At 43.1% G+C, this 21,015-nt stretch overlaps 2 protein-coding genes across 4 annotated transcripts in view; one reads left to right on the top strand and one right to left on the bottom strand.

The window, feature by feature from the left end:
• The window catches only part of MTMR10 (myotubularin related protein 10), a 35,631-nt gene extending 31,257 nt beyond the window's left edge, over window positions 1–4,374 (top strand). For both annotated transcript variants that reach the window (XM_074549479.1, XM_074549480.1), the window contains one exon: window positions 55–4,374. In XM_074549479.1, coding sequence (XP_074405580.1) covers window positions 55–654 — 600 coding nt within the window. In that variant the 3' untranslated portion in view covers window positions 655–4,374. The remainder of the gene's footprint in view (window positions 1–54) is intronic.
• Window positions 1,797–20,863, bottom strand: FAN1 (FANCD2 and FANCI associated nuclease 1). 2 transcript variants are annotated; one of them, XM_074549478.1, is made up of 15 exons: window positions 20,706–20,839; window positions 19,946–20,070; window positions 18,414–19,844; window positions 16,076–16,216; window positions 14,630–14,825; window positions 14,091–14,324; window positions 13,492–13,623; window positions 12,327–12,435; window positions 11,489–11,608; window positions 10,464–10,628; window positions 9,570–9,738; window positions 7,771–7,874; window positions 6,905–7,099; window positions 6,350–6,478; window positions 1,797–5,404 (listed from the first exon to the last, which is right to left on the bottom strand). In XM_074549478.1, the coding sequence occupies exons 3-15, from the start codon at window positions 19,720–19,722 to the stop codon at window positions 5,267–5,269; spliced, it is 3,141 nt and encodes a 1,046-aa protein (XP_074405579.1). In that variant the 5' UTR covers window positions 19,723–19,844; window positions 19,946–20,070; window positions 20,706–20,839; the 3' UTR covers window positions 1,797–5,266. The 2 variants fall into 2 exon arrangements, with proteins under 2 accessions (XP_074405579.1, XP_074405578.1); XM_074549477.1 differs by lacking the exon at window positions 19,946–20,070 and having other exon boundaries at window positions 20,706–20,863.
• Between the last annotated feature and the right edge of the window lie 152 nt (window positions 20,864–21,015).

The following is a 21,015-nucleotide window of genomic DNA, read 5'->3' as shown; positions in this document are numbered from 1 at the left end:
TTACTATTCCAATGAATGTAGAACTGGAAAATTACCAGTATTTCTTTTCTGCAGAAAAACTACAGCTCCACATTGCGAGGTGTCCCCCCAGCAATAAAGAACGGAATCATCGGTGAGCAGGAGTTCGTTCCAAGAAGAAACTCTCTGATTCTAAAATTGAAGCCGGAGTTTTTGCACTCAGCAGAGGGGCAGAGCCACAGCATGGAGCAGTACTTCAGAGACTGGTTTGCAAAGCCCGTCGATTTGCACGGCGTCATTCTGCCCCATCTCTCTGGAACACAAATAAAACTGTGGAAACTCTGCTACTTCCGCTGGGTTCCTGAGGCGCAGATCAGCCACGGCGGCTCCATCACCGCCTTCCACAGAGTTTCTGTGCTGGCAGACGAGGTGGACATGTTAAACCGCAGCCTGCGGCAGTACAAGAGCAACTCCTCCTTGCCAGGCCACTGCTCAGAACTGGATCAAAGCAGGATGTACTTCAGAGCAAATGGTTTAAATGACACCTCAGGCACCCCAGACTTTCTCTCCTCCTCATTCCCATTTTCTCCTGTAGGGAACCTATGCAAACGGAGCATTTTGGGAACACCTTTAAGCAAATTTTTAAGTGGTGCCAAAATCTGGCTATCCACCGAGACGCTTGCAAATGAAGACTGAGGTGATGTGGAGGTTTAAAGGTTTGAGGAGAATACAGCATATCATTTTGTCTTTTCTAACTTAACACTGCTAAATGCGGCATTGAAAGCTGTAATAATTTTTATATACAAACATTACGTAAGATTTGCACAAATATTTAAAAGCAAGGCAAGTCATGCTTCAAATCGCACAATGTTGTCTTCAGTAGTTCTCATCTGCTGGGGCTTCTGCTCCCCAATTCCTCCTGTTCCTGGGGGTTTGGCTCATTGCAAGTGATAGAGCATTTCATTAGCTAATTGAAAGGCTTGGTGTGGTCGTTAGTGAGGGTTCTGCTTGAAATAACCTTTGTTTTTCCAGATAGTGACTGAAGTGACCCTTGGATAAAACAGCTTGGAAAGCCAAAGTACTGCAGTGGAGAGGAAGTGACAGCTGAAATCTGGGATATACTATTTTATCAGTCTGCCTCTTCAGGAGTAACACTTACTTGCATAGATACAAACATACTAATGCTCCATGACTGATCACCCTACATTGTGCTAATGCAGTGTATCCATGGAAGGGCTTGTTCCCTTTTCTTTCTCTTCCCAAAATGTGTTCATTAACATTAGTCAGATTTGTGCTCTTTGTCATGAGCTTGACTGTAGACTATAGAAATCCACATCAGGACAATGCACTGTTAACCTTAAAACATTTACTGTAGATATGGTTTTGCAGTAGCTTTAGAAGTGCCTTTATTTGGGAGGAAACAGTAGCAGGATTACTCTAATGCAGCTGACACCCCCCCCCAACTTTTTAAAACAGATTGTTGTGCAAGTTCTTGTTCCATCCCCTGCTTCCCCCTCTCCATTTCTGGAAACAACAGGCATCCAGAAGAAGCAGCAGGTGTCCCCTCTTTAAGGTTAAACTTGTTTGTAATTCCCACAAGACTCTCTCACCTTTTTTATAAGAGCACCTCAACTACTCAGCATTATATCCCTGCACAGGTCCCAATCCCTGCCATCCCTCTCCTCATCTCTTTGCAGGATGAAGTGGCTTTCAGCAGAACTCACACCTGAGCCCTGCTGGGTTCCAGAAAGGAGCACTGGCTCCTCATTGCCACTTCCACCAGGGGTGCAGGTGCTGCAAGGAGAGCAGTGAGTGGTGCCTTCTTTTTGCAGACTGAATATCCATAGGGACAGTGCAATGAACAAGCACTGCCTGAGGGAATTACATCCAACAGCCTCCTTCCTTCTGCTTCATGCAGCAGCCTCCTTGTTGTTCTGAAACCTTTTTAAATGATGCCTCTCCCTGGATGCTGTGCCACAGGAGGACTCACAGGGAGAAAGGAAGGAGTGTGAAGAATTCCAGGAGGTTGGGGAAATAGTGCTGTGTCATTCTCATAGGTTAAGGCTCCTGTCAGCTGCCTTCTCTGAACAGCAAGTCTGTATTTTGTATTAAATTATTTCTGTATAAACACCAATGCTGTTGAACTGACACTGAGCCTCCATCCAGGTATTGCCTCACCAGTTTAGGGCACCAAAGGCCTTATAGAATGGGCTCAGGGCTGCTCTCAGTTTTCTCAGGGGGAGGAAAAAGAAAGCTGCAGGATAGGAATATGCAGTGTATTCAAGTGTGAAAAAGGGGGAGGGGATAAGACTTGGAGATGTTTGTTTGTAAACCCAAACTGATGTTCAGCACAGCCTCAATCACAAAGTGGGGTTTGGCTCCCAGGCTGTGCTTTGCCTGCACTGGGGCTGGAGAGGGAAGCCGGGCAGGGCCAATGCAGAGGTGAACAATGTCAGGGGAGGGGGTTCCTTTTTTACCTTACCAAGCTTCCAAACCCGTTCCTATGCAAAGAAGCCGTTGTGTGTGTGCTGTGCACGGCGTGGGCAGGCACAGGCTGTTGTGACACAATGCCAGGGCTCCTGGGCAACTGTTTGTGAGGAAAAAACGTGTATTCACCTCAATTGCCTAATTATGCTGCAAGATGAGCTGAGCATGTTGAATGGTCCACAAACCAGTTGTGTTTATTCCCAAGCTTGCTGCAGTAGTCATCTCACTTGTGCATTATTCAAACGTTTGTTTTAGTTTGCTTTTGCCATTCCTCTTTTCCCATTAGCTTACTGCTTTCCCTGGCCTGATACTTGACATAAAGACCTCAACCTGTGTGCTTAGTGTCTTTTGGTACCAATTTTGTTTTCCTTTCAAAATGACAGTCAAAACTATAATGTCTTTTTTTTTTCTTTCCTTAAAAGTATAACTTCTTTGGATTAAAGGTACCAAAACTGTGTAAATAAATTACTCCACAAAAGCAGCTGGTGGAATTAAGAAATGTTCAGGCTAGTACCCTTTGGGGGAAAATGGGTACTATATTTAAACAGAATTGTCTTTTATAAGGAGATTTCAGACATTTTTACATTTCAGTTCTAAGATGTGTACAGATGCTGCAGAGGGACTTTGTATTTTATATATATAGCATGGGAGAGGGTTAAAAATAATATGCCTTTATAATAAATAAAACCTGTCGAAATATCTATTTGCCAAACAGACTTAAAAAGAAATTTTTACAATTCCAAAAAGGGAATTAGGTAAGCAGAGGCTGAGAAGGGGGCACCTCCTGCAGAGAGGAAGGGAAGGGCTCCAACTTTCCCTAGGCTTGAAGACAAGGTTCTGCTTCCTTGCTGAGGAGCTGCTGTCCCTGTGGATGCTGCTGCTTCCTCTGAGTTCAACAGCTCACTACTTTCAGATTCACTTTTGAAGGACAGGTACCAAGTGTTGATTTTGAATATTCTCCACTCTGCACAGTTGCCTTATCAAGTCAGTAGGGATTGTTCTGAATATCTTTAATAACTTTCAAAAGAAATTTTGGGGTGTGAGTATGTATCTTAACTCTGTGTACAGAATACTGACATGCAAGTGTGTATATATATGTCTCTGTATATATATGTACACATATTTCCAAATTTTCATTTCTGTTCACCATTTAAAGCAACATACTGTTAAATGCCATCTTTGTGTTGCAGAGTAGAAAGCTCCCAAGCAGCTCATCCTTTTGTGTTTGTAGAAAATGTGCATTGCTGCAGCTGTTCCTGGCTGAGTCATGGCTTTGTACCACACAGGGAGCTCTGCAGTTGCTGCTGCAGCTGCTGGCCCCAGTGCAGGGCTGTGGTGCCCCCTCAGCCTCAGGCACTGCCCTGTGCCCCAGGAGTGCACTGAGAACTTGGTGTGTCTGCCCAGGCTGCACGTGTGCTTTGTGTGCAGCTGCCTGCAATACCACTCTGAACAATTAACTGCCTTGTGTTTCAATGAAAATGTAGCAAGCTGGGCAAACCTTTTGGCTTATTCTCAGATGGAAATATATTAAAACCAAAAAATTCTAACGTGTATTTAAGCAAAGGACGAAATCTTAAATTTGCCTCTAACCAAGAGACAGAAATTTGTACCTCAAATTGCTCTAGGCAGTAGGTTTCTAATGCTGTTGCTGTGATGGTTTAGAATTCACCATTTCAACTGAAACTAAAACCTTTGTGCCTGATAATGATTTTCTGAGTAGCAGTGGCAGGAAGATTATAAAATCCTGATGCTGAGTTGTGAATGTGAAATAAATTAGAGTCAATAAAAGTTCGTACCTTTCCACAGTGAATTTCAGGTGATTTCTTCCCCTTCCTCTAACAAAAAGTGTGTGTGTGGTTTTTTCCAAGAAAAGCATGGACACTGTGCTATAGAAAGATGATTAATAAAAATGATGTGCAAATTATCTTATTTCTTGCTATGTTCTGTTTTAGTGTCTGCAGTTTGCATAGTGAACAGAATTTCTCACAGAAGGGAACTTAGTATGAGAATGAAGACTCCAAAGAAAAGATGTTGGCTGTGTGTTAAAATTAGGAGAAACCCACAGGATTTTGGTGTCTTAAAATGGAATTCATCTTTTTAGTTCCAGTTGACTGACATACTTCTGAATGAGCAAACACATCAATTTATGTGGGGCAGAACTGACTGTACTGAATGTGGTCATCTTGGCACTGACCAACTCCTGTCTGCTACCAGAAATATTCCCCTTTATACAGGTAATACACATAAACAGAAGGGGCTGTTAAATAAATTATCCTTTCATACACATTAGAACAGCATTAATGCCTTATGCCCTACTCTCTGCCACCTCTATATGTATAAGTGCAAAATTCAAATACATCACGGTAAGTGGGGACAGACAGAGAATCACACTGGACCTGACAATCCTAGCAAGGGGCTGAACTCAAACCTTGCAAGGAGACTTGCCCAACATAATGAATTTAGGACACCCTGCAAATGAGCAGCACCTGATGGCCCAGTTTCTGTATGGCAGAGATGGTCTCAGGTCTTCACACTTGAAGGCAGCTCTTCTCCTCGCTGGGCAAAGCCCAGATTACCTCACAGAATAAGTCAGGAATTGAGGAGAGAAAGGAAGGGCTCTCCTCAACACAAAGTGACATGCAGTAAATGATATTGGCAGTTTTCTCAAATTACATTTTAGAATGTTTTGTGCTAAAAAGGACTATGGTAATGTTGCAAGAAACCAGAATTTTAGAAGAAACTTTTTATTAATCAGCAGTCATTGGTGTGTGCGACCCATTCCTTTAGGAACACCCGAGTTGCCCACATGATCCAACCTGTGTCAGCTGAGGCGTTTGCTCTTGCCCCCAACGTCCTGCACGTGACAAACCTCCACTGCAGCCCCCAGCTTGTGCAGCTCACTCAGCCACAGCACCTGCTTGGGAGACAGGCGGTCGTTGGGGCCCTTCACCTCCACCAGCTACAAGGAAAGGGGCATGGTTACAAGTGTGTCCCTGCAGGAACTGAAGGATCACTAGCTCCCACACAAGAAGTATTTTTTAACAGCTGTTACTTGCAACAAAAATAATGGAGATCTTAGCACAATGGAGGGTCCAGTGGGGTGCTGAATTATTACCCCATATTTCAAATTTTTAACTGTAAGAGAATGAAATTTTATATAGTAAATACCCACCAAAACACAAAGAGAAGCCCTGGTGAATGAAGATCTCTCATACTGCAAAATCAATTGTCTGCACCCTCACCTGTTCCAGCTGATACTGACAGCAACTTATCCAGGTGCCTTAGAGAACTAATTTCTGCTATTCAGCTCTGTACCATAAACACATAACAAGCTGCTCCAACAGATGAGATGTCCAATAGTCCTCTAGCAGCTATTCCACTACTGTGCAAGGCACCACCCATGACTGTTTACTCAATTTCTGCAGCAGACACAGACACAGTTGCTGTGGACTCAAATAGTGCACATTTTGTCTAAGTGCTGCCAGAAGAACTCCTTGCTAACAACAGTCAATGTGTGGCTGATTGTAACAGGTGCTTCAGATTATGATTAATCAAAGACCTTTTCTACACCAGTGCTGATCATGTCTGCTCCCTACACCCACTAGAGGAGCAGATAATCACCCAGTGCTCCATGGGGGCAGGGAGGCTGAGCTGCACGAAGGAAATCACCATTTGTGTGGGCTGACAAGGGCAGGGTTTTACAGAGGGAAGGCAGCTGAGCACTGGGCATTGGGGTTCCACAGAGGGAAGGCAGCTGAGCACTGGGTGTTGGGGTTTTACCCTGGGAAGGCAGCTGAGCACTGGGTATTGGGGTTCCACAGAGGGAAGGCAGCTGAGCACTGGGCATTGGGGTTTTACCCTGGGAAGGCAGCTGAGCACTGGGTACTCCGTGCTCCCCACCCACCTTGAAGCGCTGGCTGTGGGAGCGCCACACGAGCAGGTCGGGCAGGCCGCCCCGGCAGTGCCGCAGGTCCCTGGAAAGCCGCTGGAAAACACCGCTCAGGAACCTCCCTCCAAGGCAAGAGACCAGGCTCTGCAAGAGAGGCTTTGCTAGCTGGTTTGGGTTGGTTTAATTCCCTGCAGAACCATTTCACAGCCCTCACAAGAATACTGTTCCAAGAATACTGCATGGCCCACCTCAGCTCTTTGTTCAGTCTCAGGAAACGTAACAAGAAACATAAGTAGATGTTTCTTACATCAATTTTCCTGCTGTGCTTCTTACATCAATTTTCCTGCTGTGTTCTCAGCTACTGTTACAGGAAAAATGACCATATGAGAAAATTGTAACACTACTTGTGCAGGGACTTCAGCACAATAATCCCTAATTCCAATTCCTGCCTCCCACCACTCTCCATCTGCCACGGCTCAGTGCCTCAATAAAGCCACGAGCACACCAGGGCCATGGGTAATTGAATGTCAAGCCTAATTGGAGTGCCCATGCTGGGCAACAGCCACTTACCTGGACTTGCTGGAGGGAAGTAAAACGTCCCCAGTTAACCAGAGCTGCTGCTTTTCCCTCCTGAGTGCTCCAGACGTCAGCAACCAGCTCTGCCAGTGTCTCAGAGGAAGCTGTGTGAAGCTGCTGGAGCCTGGCCTCGATGACAGCCCTCCTGTTCTCATAGAAGCTGTCAGTGTATAAATCCAGGGGGAATGTCTGGATGAAAAGGTAAATCCAGCTCTCAGGAACTGCCACCACAGCAGCTGTTCCCAGAATGACAGTGTCCTGCTTCATATTTTTCTTAACTACAAAGTCAATCAAACATTTAACTGATTTATCTAGAACATGACCACCATATAAATATTTATTAGATGGGGGAAAAAAGCTTATGTTTAACACCCAGTGCCAGTGCAACAAACACTGGTCCCATCTTGGTCTCTGCTCTGCTGTTTTGAACCCTAGACAGAGGTTTCCTTTAACAGACAAAGAATCCTGTGCACTCCCAGCGCTCTGAGCAGTTCCAGGTGGATCTGGTACCGGGATAAGACAGCTCAGGCACAGTGAGCAGTGTGAGGTGAAAGAACAAAGCCGTGATGAAGCCGGGTGGATCCCCCAGCGGCCCCGGGCCGGCGCTGCACGCTCAGGGTGTGAAAGCCCCTGTAGCAATTCAGCTCTAACTCAGCTTTACACAAACGGCTGCCACACAGAATCCCACAAAATACAATAAACCAAATATAACAAATAATAAAATGAAGGAAACACCAAGATCTGTCTGGAAAGTCCCTCAGAATAAAATGTTAATCTAATCCCATATAAGATTTTAACATGGTTACTGAGTCTACAGCAATGGGAAAATAAATTAAATAAAGAAAGCCTTTCAAAATTACCTGATAGGAATTTCTGAACACGTCAGGTATGTCATCCATGAAAATGATATCCCACATCAGAATCCCATACAGTGTAATAAACGTTGAGCCTTCCCCATGAATACCTACAGGGCAGAGTTTAATAAAAATGGAAACATAATTCCTACAGCAATGTCATATGAAGAGGTACTGACCCATCATGACCCAAAGCAGAAATAATCTGACCACGTTCAGGTTCAAGCCAGCTGGTGTCAGCTGCAAATGCAGCTCATTCTGCCCCATTCCCCAAGCCTGCTGCTCCCAGGCCAGGGGCCTTCAGCTGCAGCAGCTTCCATCCCTGCCTGGCCCCCACAAAGCTTACTGGGCTAACTCTGACAATCACTGGAGCTATTCCACAACAATCCTGAGCCCTGTGCTCTGGGATGACTCTGCTTGAACAGGGAGGGTGGACCAGATGACCCCACTGTGAGCCCTCCCAACCCAAACCATTCAGTGGTTCTGTGATTCTGTGAGCATTTCTATATATATGAACACAGGGAAACACATACATGCATACTATATATATGGGTATATACATGTATATGTATGCACACAAGGAAACACTTTTTCCCTGTGAAGGTGATGGAGCATGGGCACAGGCTGCCCAGGCTGCTGTGGACTCCCCCTCCTTGGGATACTCTAAAGCAGGACATGGTCTGGGAGAGCTGGCTCTTGAGCTGAGGTTGGACAGGGTGACCCCCAGAGCTCCCTCAGGCACTCTGTGATGTGTGTTTGTTATTAGTCTGTTAGCACAGTACATTATTTGTAGCAGTATGTGTAATGTTGCCCATCACACATACAGATCCCAGAGTTGTATGTTATTACACACCATACAATGCAGTGTATGTGCATTATACATGCAGGGTACCTCACACATATGACAGAGGGCATGTGAGTGTTGGGGTGTGTGCATGGAGCTGGAATGGGCATCCTGGATCCTCACTAAATCACACATGGCCACTGTGTGCTCAAAACTGAGCCAAGAAGACCAATGGTGAGTGGGTGGGAGTGAAGAACTGAATGGGGATTTCAGCACAGTTCTCCCCGATTCTAAATATTGTTCCCTTCCTCTTTACCGTCTTCTGATGTGGCCACTTTTGCTGCAACAGTATTATCAATAAAATTAAACTGTATTAAAATATATATTTTATAGAAAGGCACAAATTTTATCTTCAAAAATAACTTGCCTACCTTTTTGTACTTTGCTTTTTTTCCTGTAAAACAGACCTATATGTTCTTACTAGTTGATGGCTTCATAGCTCCTAAATTGTAAAAATACATTAAATACTACTAATAGAACCTCTTCAATAAATCCTGCAGTGTTTGTGCTATTGGTATATACTGTTCTCATGGACATCTAGTAGCAATAATCAGCGGAGGCCTGCATTTCCTTAGGGACACTCCTTTAAATGATAATGCTAGCATTTTAACCTAAGTTGTTTTACCCTTAGCTGTTCAATGGCAAGGAAGGCAAACTATGTGATTTTCTGTATAGATGAAGAAAAAACACTGGGGTTTCTCCTAATATATTTCAAAATCACCTTTGGTAAATGAAGGCAGCAAATCATTCAAGCAGTTCAAGCTGAAAATACATGTTAGAGCACTTTGGTAAGGAAGTGATGTATAAGAGGTGTTCGGGAAGGAAACAGAATTAGCTTAAAATCTGGTCTAGAAAATCAGCTAAAACTGGTCTATTAACTAAACTGATTAGTAAATGATTTCTTTACTTATTCCCACAGTTATTTTACTGCAAAATACCCCCAAAGCAACAGCACTGTTACCCTGATCGAAGCCATTCCTCCTGTAATGAGTTAATGCCAGCTCCTCAACTGAGCACATGACTGTGGATACACTGCAGTCCTGGCCTCCTTCTCCATCACCAATATCCTCCATGAGGAACACAGATTTTCCCATTCCCGTCTGAGGACACATCTTTCCACTGATTGTAACCTGAACATATTAAAACATTTGGTTACTTTCCAGCATCACATTCAATAAGCTTTAGCCCAAAATCCCCTTTGCAGATTTCTTAAAATCAGAACTAGATTTGTTGCCAAAAATTAACTGAATAAAATCTAATCCATCATTCCTGTGAAATCATCCTCTTTAGCCCAGACAGAATTATCTTTATAATGGTATGGAAAATATAATTTTTTTAAAATCCATTATAATATGATGCAAGTGCCCCACACTGAATATTTGCATAACACATATTCAGAATGCATAACTTCTAAAGGTTTCTAAAATAACATCTTTTTTAGCCATTAATCTAATGCTGACAACATGCTAAGGTTACTATTACCTTTTCTATCACACAGAATGCTTGGCCTGCAGCCACCAGAGACAATGCACTGATCTGATCAGACTCTTCAGCCAGAAAGGCTCTGAGGGCATTACTGATAAATTACTGGAGTTTATGGATGATCACATCCATAACAAATACAAAGCAATGCAAATTAGATCAGCGTACAGCTGACTAACCTCAGCTAAGAAGCTGACCAATGCAGAAGTATTTGATTACAAGAGGCTTTTGTTTCAGAACAAAAAACCACATTTGTGTTCCTTTTCCTGCACCATGTCAGTCAGAGGCTTGCGCACAGCTTGTAACAAGTCCCCAGATTACTTTTCCTTGTGTGAAGTAAGAGAGCTCAGGAGGAGCTGCAGCTCCTGCTTACATGAGTGACGTCGTGCACAGTGAGGAGGGGCAGGTCCTGCAGCAGCCCCTGCAGCTGCCGGCAGCTGGGGGAGTCGCGGATGCGCAGGGCGCGCTGGCACAGCGACAGCCGGTGCCCGGTGCGCACGGCCGCGTCCGCCAGCCCCCTCCGGATGCAGCCGATGGCCTGGCAAACAGAGGGCACAAACAACGGCTCACTCAGACCTCTGCACCCCTCTGTGCCCCTCTGTACCCCTCTGTACCCCTCTGCAACCCCTCTGCAACCCCTCTGCACCCCTCTGCAACCCTCTGTACCCCTCTGTGCCCCTCTGCACCCCTCTCCACCCCTCTCCACCCCTCTGCGCCCCTCTGCACCCCTCTGCATCCCTCTGTGCCCCTCTGCACCCCTCTCCACCCCTCTGCACCCCTCTGCAACCCCTCTGCACCCCTCTGCAACCCTCTGCAACCCTCTGTACCCCTCTGCAACCCTGTGTAACCCTCTGCATACCTCTGCAACCCTCTGCGCCCCTCTGCAACCCTGTGTAACCCCTCTGCAACCCTCTGTGCCCCTCTGCACCCCTCTGTGCCCCTCTGCACCCCTCTGTGCCCCTCTGCACCCCTCTGTGCCCCTCTGCACCTCTCTGCTCAAAAGAAATTGAGTCAAGCACAAACATGAGAGTGTAAGAACGAGCCTGCAGGACAGGGCCAGCTTGCTAACTGAGTGGGAAGTTCTAACTGCAGGAGCGTCAGAAGTTCTAACTGTAGGATGGAAATGACAGATCTCCAATCAATAGCATTTGGCACAAGGAGGCTTCTGGATTCAAATTTATACTAGTACAGTAAAAAAAAATCCTCTAAATTTCTAAAGCTCAGTATAAGATTAAAAAAAATGGATTCGTTTTCTTAGTTGAAACTGGTTGTCTGACCTTAGGATTCCTAACAAAATCTGCATTTTTAGGAGACTCTACTCCACTGTTCTTTCTGTAAGAAATACTTTAAAAAAATGCTTTCAGACAATGTCTGCAGTGTTTCCAGCTTGCCAGATACCTTCTTAGTGTTCTTCAAGTGCTGATGTAAGTTCAGAGCCAGCCGATCCCACCATCTCCCTCTGCTGTCAGTACAATACACATCCTGGGCCAGGAGGCTCTGCAGCTGCTGCACTGCTTCCTGCAGACATGGGATTGCACCTTTATTAACTGGTTACACAACCAAGTTCAAGTTAGCTTGTCACTTTCCCTTCTAATTAATGAATAGTACAGAAACTTTCTCTCTGAGCAATCCAAAACCTACTTTTTACTCCACTACCCAATACACCTATTTCAGATCCATATGTGTATCTTAAAAACTCTAGAATAGAGATATTTTTATGTCAACTTTAAGGTTAACTGCAAAAAGACAGCATTTTTATCCTTATTGTATATGAAAAATATCTTAAGTATTACTTGTTGCTTTGTTGCAGAAGTGAAGTCTTTTTCTGAATAATCTGATTTACTTTAACATGTAAGTCAGAGGCCTTTGGAGATGTTAATTCCCTAAGGAAGGGGCAGAGATTTCTAGAAGAATTCTCTTTCAAGATTTTTCTTATTTAAAAGCAATAACCAAATCTAGTGAAACACAGGTATCTTTAAATAATGAAACAAGCATATCTCAGCAATAGTTTTATGGTGCATTACATATGGCAAATCTTCAAAGCATAAGCAGAAATCAAAACAATTTAAAACTTTCTAAGGCAGCACAAAAAGGGGACACTTTTCCCTAAAAAGTAACTTGTTACTGGAATTGTAACAAGCCTTGGCAAATATTACCACCATTTTCCAGCCACATCAGAAATGTAAACTGATGTACAAAAATTAAGCACATATTTCTATTCACCTCACCACTTTACCTTATACTTGTGAAGTCTCTGCAGAATTTCAACTCCTTGAGAAAGGATTCTCGTGTACACCCAGCCAACTGTGAAACGCCGCAGGTAATCAGGTAAAGTTCTGTGATAGCTGAAAAATATGAGCAGTTCAGATCAATTGAATGATGTCAGTTTTACTAAGAATGTTCATACCTAAAGCTTTTACCAAACTAAATGCTTATATATCCAAATTGATCTGAAATGAGTATCCCAGCTGCAAAGTCAAGAACCCAAAGGTAAGGCAATAGTTTGGCTTAGGGAGCAGGTGCAACCTGCATTTGCACAGTTAATCAGTTTTAAAACAGACACAGAACAGCAAAGTACTACATCACATATTGTTACCAATTAATTCTCATGAGTCAGCAGTTCCAGTTCAGAAACAAAGCTGAACAAAAGAAAAGCACTCAAACAGGAATTTCCTGCCATAAAAGAAGACCAACATCTTTTCAGTAGGCACCTCTGTATTTCAGGACAAAGTCTTTTGAATGCCTTTTTAAAATCAAAAAATATTTTTCCACTGTCTTCAGTGTAAATGACCCTCTATGAATATTATTTTAAATCAGTTGCCATGGAATTGAATATAATGCCAAGTGTTAAAGGCTTTGACTTGTGGTATATCATTAAGACAGGAACCAAAATAATTAAAAGAAAAACTGATGAAGAACACTTCAAACCCAATAAATGTTATTTCAGGTCTCATATATTCAGTAACATTTCCTGAGCAACACCCACTAGGAAATCTAAAGACATGAATAACCCAGCATGTTTTCCCATAACATTTGCAACGTCTTTTGTTCACAGTCAATTTTCTGCTTATTGCCATTTGTTTGAAAGTCATTTAAAAAACACTATGGCAAGGGAAAAATAAGGCTCCTATCCTTCTGCATTCCTATCCTCCTGCACTGGCACATAGAACAGAACTGTTTTAGTGCTATATCCATGCCTACCAACTCTTTCTCAAGATGTTATAAAAAAGGTCTTTTCATATTGTAACTTAAAAGCTAAACAATCAGGAAGTTCCAAGCTTTCAAGAGCATTAAAGTCTCTTGCTTTATCAGGTTAAATACCATCCCTAGTTGATAAGCCTCTCTCCAAAGAAAAAGTACCCAAGGTAAGATAATACACTTCACAGTTTCCAGATCAGTACCTCAAAGAGGGGTGATTCTTCAGTTCATTCCAGGTTTCTTTAGCATACAAATAGAGATTATTGGCTTCTTCCCAGTTCCCATTTACTATTGCAGTGGCTATATCATTTGACAGATGAACAGCAGTTGCATACCTGTGGGTAAAAATCCACAACTTTATTACACTTGCAAAGCATCTACAGTTGAAAGAAATAAATTCTTTCCCTTACAGTCTCTAAAGACATTGAACCATGCAGCCATCTTTATTCTTAATCTTGTAGGGTTAGCAGAGTTTAAACTAGCAGGGAACATTATGTTTAAATTTATTTAACACTAGAGAATATATTTTTTTTAGCTCAGAATCAGCACAGCAAATGAAGAAACAGCTTCCATCACATGATCATGAAGCAAACAAATAAGCTATTTTGCTCCAAAATGCATGCCACTGTGAATTACAAGTCCTACCTCAATACAAAAATGTACTTAAAATAATTGCAAAATTAACACATCTACATATTTACATCTGGAGTTCTACATTTGAATCCTTATTTGCCTGCACAAGTGCTACAGTAAAGCTCTTTTAGAAACAAACAGATTTCCAAGCTGCCAAATCCATCCCTACCTGATGAGATCCTCTCTGTCCTGGAAGACCTGTGTTTTCCTGTTTACTGTGTAAGTGGGGAACACCATGTGCCCCATGTTTGCCCTGAGGACGGTGGCGAGCAGGCCCTGCCCAGCACTGCCGGCCTCCTCCTCCTCCAGCGACTCGGGCAGCGCAAACAGCAGCAGCACTCGGGAGAACACAGCCCGCGCATCCCTGCACACCCGGACACACCTTCCAGCCAGCTCCTTCACCCTGCAAGGACAAATCAAAGTACTCTAACATGCTTTTTACCATGGCTTTTAAAAAATAACATACTGAATGAAGCATGAGAAATTTTTTTCAAGGCAATTAATGCATAAACTTGATTTTCCTTGAAAGAAGCAGAGAGAGTATGCAGTTTAGTATTTACCCTTCTCTTTGACTCACTGTGAATTGAAATATAATACCACTCTTTTTATTAATAAATAAATGCATTCCTCTCTTGAAAAGGCATCTAGATTTCAGTTATCTGAAGTACAACTTCCATTCACCTGCAAAATTTAGCTGTAAACATTTACCTTTTTAAAATCACTGTCCCAATACCAGCCTGACTCCTGCTGAAGATGGAACGCTGCTTTGACAACTTCAGAAAATCATCCACGAGTTGCTGTTTCTGACCATTTGGGTTTGGCAAGTGAAAGATTTTTGCCAGTGTTTTTAGCTCAGGGGCTGAAAGCAAATCCAACCCTTCACACAGGTCTTCCAATTCAGATTCTAAAAGTAAAATTATCCACATATATTCACTGTGTTATAATATGGTGTTAAGCAACAGCTCACAGTACATTCATACAACCTAGTACCAATCTAATGATTTAGGTTTGATGCCCCAAAGTTAGGCTGGAAATAAAACCCCATAGACTGGTTTTTATTTTTAAACCCCATAGAGCAGGTATTTATTTATTGCAGCACTGCAGGTGAGGGGGATTTCTCCACCTAACTCACCCACCTGTGCCAGGTGCTGTGGTATATTTATACAGTAAGTACTGCCTGATGTTACTCTGTCACTATAACATCGTCACACAGGTGCCAAAATCAATTTACATGGTATGATCTGAGTGTTATTAGACAGTTCTTTTGCACTGTGTTTGCACCTCCCTAATTCAGGGCTCATCAGGGGTCTTAAATAAAGGCTTCTAAAGTCTTCCTTGCATCTGAAATTTTCAACATTGCTTTTGGAGCAGGCACAGTTACTGTGTTCCTTGGTCTAGTCCTAACCTGCCTAAATTTGTTATTTTGTGGCTAATTGACTTTACATTTGCCAATTTCTCAATAGTACTATGTTTATCTATCTCTAAAGCTATCAATATGGTGAGGTTTTTTTCTTCTTTTTTGTCTGTTCAGCATTAACCAACTAGTTAACCATATACTACATTACATTGTATAAAAGTTATTTATATCAGGTATAAAAGTTATGATTCAGATTGTACAGGTATAAAAAGCTATGATTCAGGTTATAAAGGTATAAAAGTTATGATTCAGGTTGTACTGACATCAGGTTATATAGATATATCAGGTTATATTGATATCTTACAACTCAAGCTATATTAGCACCTTGTAACTTTGACCTAAGCTATACAGGCACCAGGTTCTACAAAAATGCATTAACAATGCTGTCTGGTTCACCCTGAAATTCTTCTGCACCTTCTTCTGGACCTTTACACAGGTCTACTTTGAAGGAAAGGAAAAACCAGAAAAAGAACACCCTTCACAACTTCAAAACAACTGCAAAGATTAAAAAATTCTGTTGAGTTATAAAAAAACACTGTTCAGAAAAGCTGGTCTTCTCCATTATCTAGTCTGCACAATTTGTATTTTCACAAGACCACTCATCCACCTGAAGCCTTTATTCTGCTCCTCTGTTCTCTCCCCAAGGCACAGACAAGCATGCACTGCATTGATCTCTAACCTGACACAACTTCACATTTTATTTGCAGTATTTAAAGGTTTACTACTGCTGGCCTTACCTGTTTGTAGGAATCTGGCTTCAGCCAGTTCTTCAATTATTGGTGACAAATCCACACTTATCTCCCCATACTCTATTTTGTTCACCTTTAACCAGTTCAGCTTGCGTTGAAAAAGTCTCACATACAACTTCTGCCCACCAACTGCAAATGTTATTTAAAGCAGGGAAGGACAAAAAGAAGAGTCAATTCTAAACACAGTACTAGGCACAATCACCACATTAACCTGAAACACCACTCTGATGCAGGTACTCTCTAAAATACATTTTAAATCTCCCTGTGTTCTACAAGCAGACTTGGTAAAATACCAGACTTACCGTTCCAGGTAATTCATAAGTTCATTAGAATTTTTAAGTCTTGTGGGTAGAAAAGTATTACAACATGTTTTGTAGCTAATGGACATTTCTAAAATGCCTTTTGACATGCTTACCCTTCAAGAAATATTTAGTTTAATAGAAAAAGAGAACTTCATTTTTCAGCCCTGCATTTTGTGTTGGTTAAGCAGGTCTTTTTGCTTTGTTATAGAGTCACTCAATAACCAAATATTTAATGCTAGAGAACAAAAGAAGCTGCAGTCTGACAGAATAATTTCATAATCACAGAATATTTCTCTGTGCAGCATTCTTCAGGTCCTTATTTTTCCAAAGATAAGTCAAATTATACTAATACATCTACTGAAAGGAAGCAATGAGAAAAAAACTCCTATTCATTTGATTTTTATCAGGGATGTATTCTTTTAAAGTACCTTTTAGAAAGACTTTTTAAATACTAATAATGCTGAAATTCAACAAAATAGCTTATTAAATTTTAACTGAAAATAGTCCAGCTATTATTACTACATTCAACAACCTTTTGACTACTTAATTCAACCCCCATTAACTTCTAATTTTTTACCCCTGTCTGTTGCTGCTTAACTGAAACTGATCATAAATAAAAAACCACTGAAACACTAAAAGATCTAGATATGCTTAAGAACTGGCAGATAAACATTAAATGTTTATTTAATAATTCTCCTGTCCTTATAAGACTTTTTCAGCCTCTTTTTAATAGAATGTTTCCAGGATCAGTTCACTGGGAGAACTACATTCACACATGCAAGCTTGTCATTTTCTCTGTGGGGATTAACTCCTTTAAAGTCTGTCCCCAGTTTTTATCATTCCAGAGAAAGGAAAAAGGTTAATACACTGACATTCCTTCTCCAGGCCATGGAACTGAACAAACTAGGGCTGCAATAATAATTTCATAATAAGCTTCGTAAACTTACACTGAGTCAGAGACAAGTCACTGAAGAATAGTAGACATTTCTGCAGAAAATTAAATACTGGAAAATATTAATTAAATACTGGAAAATATTTATATTCAAGCAACTTCATCGCACTAAACAGGTGTGTGTTTGGCTTTTTGTGTTATGACAACAGAAATGGGTAGACACTTCTCATGTGGGACAGATAACTCATCTACCTGAACTTTCAAAGTATCCTGCCTGGTATTTCTTGAAGGCAATGACATCCATCTGCCAGTTGTCCAGGATTTGTTATCTATTGACTCAGTGCTATCCTCTCACTTCTCACAGCTCAACTGCTGCATCTTTCCTACCCTGCAAAGAGAGATTGTTTCATCCAGTGCAGACATGGATTTATCAGCACCACTTTGCAGTAATTCTTCCTGTACTCCCAACTCACAGTGCTGAAAGAGAAACAAGAAGCTCTCTTATCTATCAGAACAAGGTCCTGTTACTGACCAGTGTTGTTCATATCCAGGGAACAGAGTGGGGAAATGGGGAAGGTGAATCCTGAACATCTCTCTCAGTGTTTGTCAAAGTAGCCAATGCCAGCATGCATTACTGGCCTAACAGTGAGTTTATTCCTGGATCTTTGGATGCAAATGATGTGCACCTACTGCTTGCTTCAGAGAGCCAGTAATAAGACTTTTGTTGCTTTCTTTCTTTACATATTCCCCTTCAACCACCACAAGATAAACAAGGCATTACCAAGCTCCAAGCTGTCCCTGCTGTAATATTCTCATGGTCTGGAGTGCTCTGCAGACCCCCCTGCTTTGGCTGCTTGTGCCCATGGCCAGCTCAGACCCATCAGGATGCAAGCCAGGCTGCTGGGAGGGCTGAGGGAGGCTGTGTCCCTACATTCCCTCAGGAACTACACCTAACTACATTAGCAGAGTTTATTTTAAAAAAGGGGTACATCTCCTGAGAAGAAGCAGCTTCTTCCCTTAAAAAGTAGATCAAGTTACATGGCTAATTGATTTAGCACTTCTGACATAAAACTATGCAAGAATGTTCCACTACAAGAGTGAATGTGGAAACGTATTTAAAATAAAAAGATACCTGATAATTTGTAGAACTTGGTTATAATGTTCAAATCTTGTTCATTAAAAAGTCTGACATCATCTTCATTCTGCAATACTGCCCGCAGCACTACTAGAAAATTCTGGAGGTAGTAGGGGTGACCAGGAGAGCTGGGCACAGAGAGGACCTCATCTATTTTATCTAGAATGTCCCCAGTGGAATCCTGAGATTCTGACTTTTCCACAGTTTCTAACAGAGGATGGTTCATGTCATTCTCAAAGTCTTCAAGAACTTCCACAGGAAGTACCTCTGCATCATCCCTGCCAAAGCAATTTTCTGTCCCACTGTTCACTTCTGTCTCTGAAGGAGTAACCTCAGTGTGAGGCTGAGTCTCAATGTCCAAATTACTGGTCAGCTCTGCTGAAGTGTGGATGGCCAGAGATGTTTCACATCTATCAGGACTAAGTATCCCATCTTCAGAGCTGCTTTCTGCTTTGGTGCTCCTCGTACCAGATGGGAACCTTTTGTCCTTACTGTTATCAGCCAGTAATTGTACTTGAACCATATCCACAAGGTCTTCTTGATTACATTTGTTTATTTCATTTTGAAACTCGGGTTCCCTCTTTGAAAAATGTTGTTCCTGGTGCTCTCTCTGAGAAGGCTGATTTTCTTTCTGAGAACTCTGCCCAGCATCAGTCTCATCCCCATCATCATCGTCGGGGGCTGCAGCAGCTCCACAGGCACTGAGAACAGCTGGAGGTGAAGAGTTGATCTCCTCATACAGGACCTGCTTTCCTCCCTGCAGGCAGCGTCTCCTGGACAGTTTGGCAGACAAGCTTCCCAAGGAGACTGTTCTAACTGTTCTGGCCTGGGATTCACTGTTCACACTCAACACCGAACTATTACTGCTGAAATAAGGACTAGTCTGTTGGGCTGCACTCCCTCCTCCTTTCAATAAATTACTTTTGGAAGGACTTGCTTCTAGATTTAAGATGTTTTTTGAAAAAGATGAGCTGGAATTATTGCTCAGATTTGCAGCTGGGGGACTCTTATTCCTAAAAGAAGTCAGTGTAGTATCAATGGCACCAACCTCACCACGGTTTCTCTGACATGTTTCATCAATGTGCTTATTTATTCCATATCTTGGCACCAATTGCCCACACATGGGACAGCTAACTTTGGCAGGGGGAACATGGTTAAAAAAGGAAGTAATAGAGGATGATGCTGAAGGTGTAGATGGCGTTCCTGTAACTTCCACTTTTTTTGTTGTTTCCTTTTTCTTCTTACTTTTACTGAGTGACAAACTTGTTTGGGATCTTTTGATTCCTGAAGACCTAGCTTCTGCCATTACAAAACTTCACAGCGATTACATGGCCCAGACAACTCCATTCAGGCCACATTTCTTTATTCTGCAATACTTAAAAGACTTTCCTTGGCTTTTTCTTTTCCATCTGTAATCCTCTGACATGCCTTGAAATAAAAAATACATTGAATGAGTGGTCTTCCAGGGTACCGGATGCAACCAAGATGAACAGAAGAGAGGCAGAGAAGTCAAGCAATCTTTAACTTACAATGCTACTGTCCTTTAGCTTGTCTTACCACACAGGGAAGCACACCACAGGCAATGCAACCGCCTTTAAGTGGCTTAAAAAATGGAAAAGTAATCTCAAGCTTGCATTTACATCAGCAAGTGAACCTGGAATTCAAATAGGCAAGTCCTGTAATTTTTACAGAATAGTCAGGTTTGAAAGGCACCCCTGGAGACCATCCCTGGAGTCCAACCCCCCTGCCCAGGCAGGGTCACCTGGAGCAGGTGACACAGGAACCATCCAGGCGGATTTGCAATGTCTCCGGAGAGGGAGACTCCATTGACCACCCCAGGCAGCCCTCCCAGTGCTCCGCCACCCTCAGTGAGCAGCTCCTCCTCATGCTGAGGTGAAACTCGTTGCGTTTTATTTTATGGCCATTGGTCCTCGCCCTGTCGCTGGGAACATTTTATCACACTCTTGTTTGCTGCTGACAGGCTATTTTCGGTGCCAAGCACTCTCCGGGCCGCCTGCAGCCCTCACTCTCACGGCTGCCGCGCCGGTGGGCCCGGGCCGAGCTCTGCCAGGGCGGGAGCCCAGGGGCAGCCGGCTCTCTGGAGCCGCTCTCCAGGTGCTGCGGATGGCGGGGCCCAGGCTCCCGAGCGGCTCCCAGGGCTGCCATTCTGGCATACCCGCCCCTCGCCGGCCCTTCCCGTGCTGGGATCCCCTCAGCCGCCCGTGCCCCGGGTAAAGTGCCCAGCCGGAGCCCCCCAGCCCGCCCGGCCTCCCGCCCTTCCCCACGCACCGGCACCGCAGCCGCGCGTGTTCCGCCGCTCCCGGGGCCGTGCGGGGCCAGGCCGCGCCCCGAGGGCCGGGCCGGGGCCGCTCCGCCCGCCGCCAGGCCTGAGCAATGCAGCGCCGATGGCGGGCACCGCGCTCCCTCACACAGCGGGGCTGCTGCAAACACCCACCGCAGATTCAAAACTTCCTTTTACGACAACGCGTGGAAAACAGCTGAGGGCCGCAGGAGCAGCAACTAGAGGTTTATTTTGTTGGTGGTGAGTTTTGTTTGTTTGTTTGTTTTGTTGTTCAGCAAAGGGCAAATAGTGAAACAT

This window comes from Zonotrichia albicollis, chromosome 11 (assembly GCF_047830755.1).
Source record: "Zonotrichia albicollis isolate bZonAlb1 chromosome 11, bZonAlb1.hap1, whole genome shotgun sequence".
NCBI lineage: Eukaryota > Metazoa > Chordata > Aves > Passeriformes > Passerellidae > Zonotrichia > Zonotrichia albicollis.
Note: the sequence above shows the minus strand (reverse complement) of the source record. Positions and strands in the feature narration are given on the sequence as shown.

What these genes read in the sequence shown, in the direction of transcription:
- FAN1 (XM_074549477.1), bottom strand. Translation starts at nt 19,722, where the DNA reads ATGGCAGAAGCTAGGTCTTCAGGAATCAAAAGATCCCAAACAAGTTTG. An exon ending in GAGGAATGGCTTCGATCAGG is followed by an intron (nt 7,875 to 9,569) that starts GTAACAGTGCTG and finishes TCTGCCCTGTAG; the next exon opens with GTATTCATGGGGAAGGCTCA. An exon ending in TGTTCAGAAATTCCTATCAG is followed by an intron (nt 7,100 to 7,770) that starts GTAATTTTGAAA and finishes CTTTTCATCCAG; the next exon opens with ACATTCCCCCTGGATTTATA.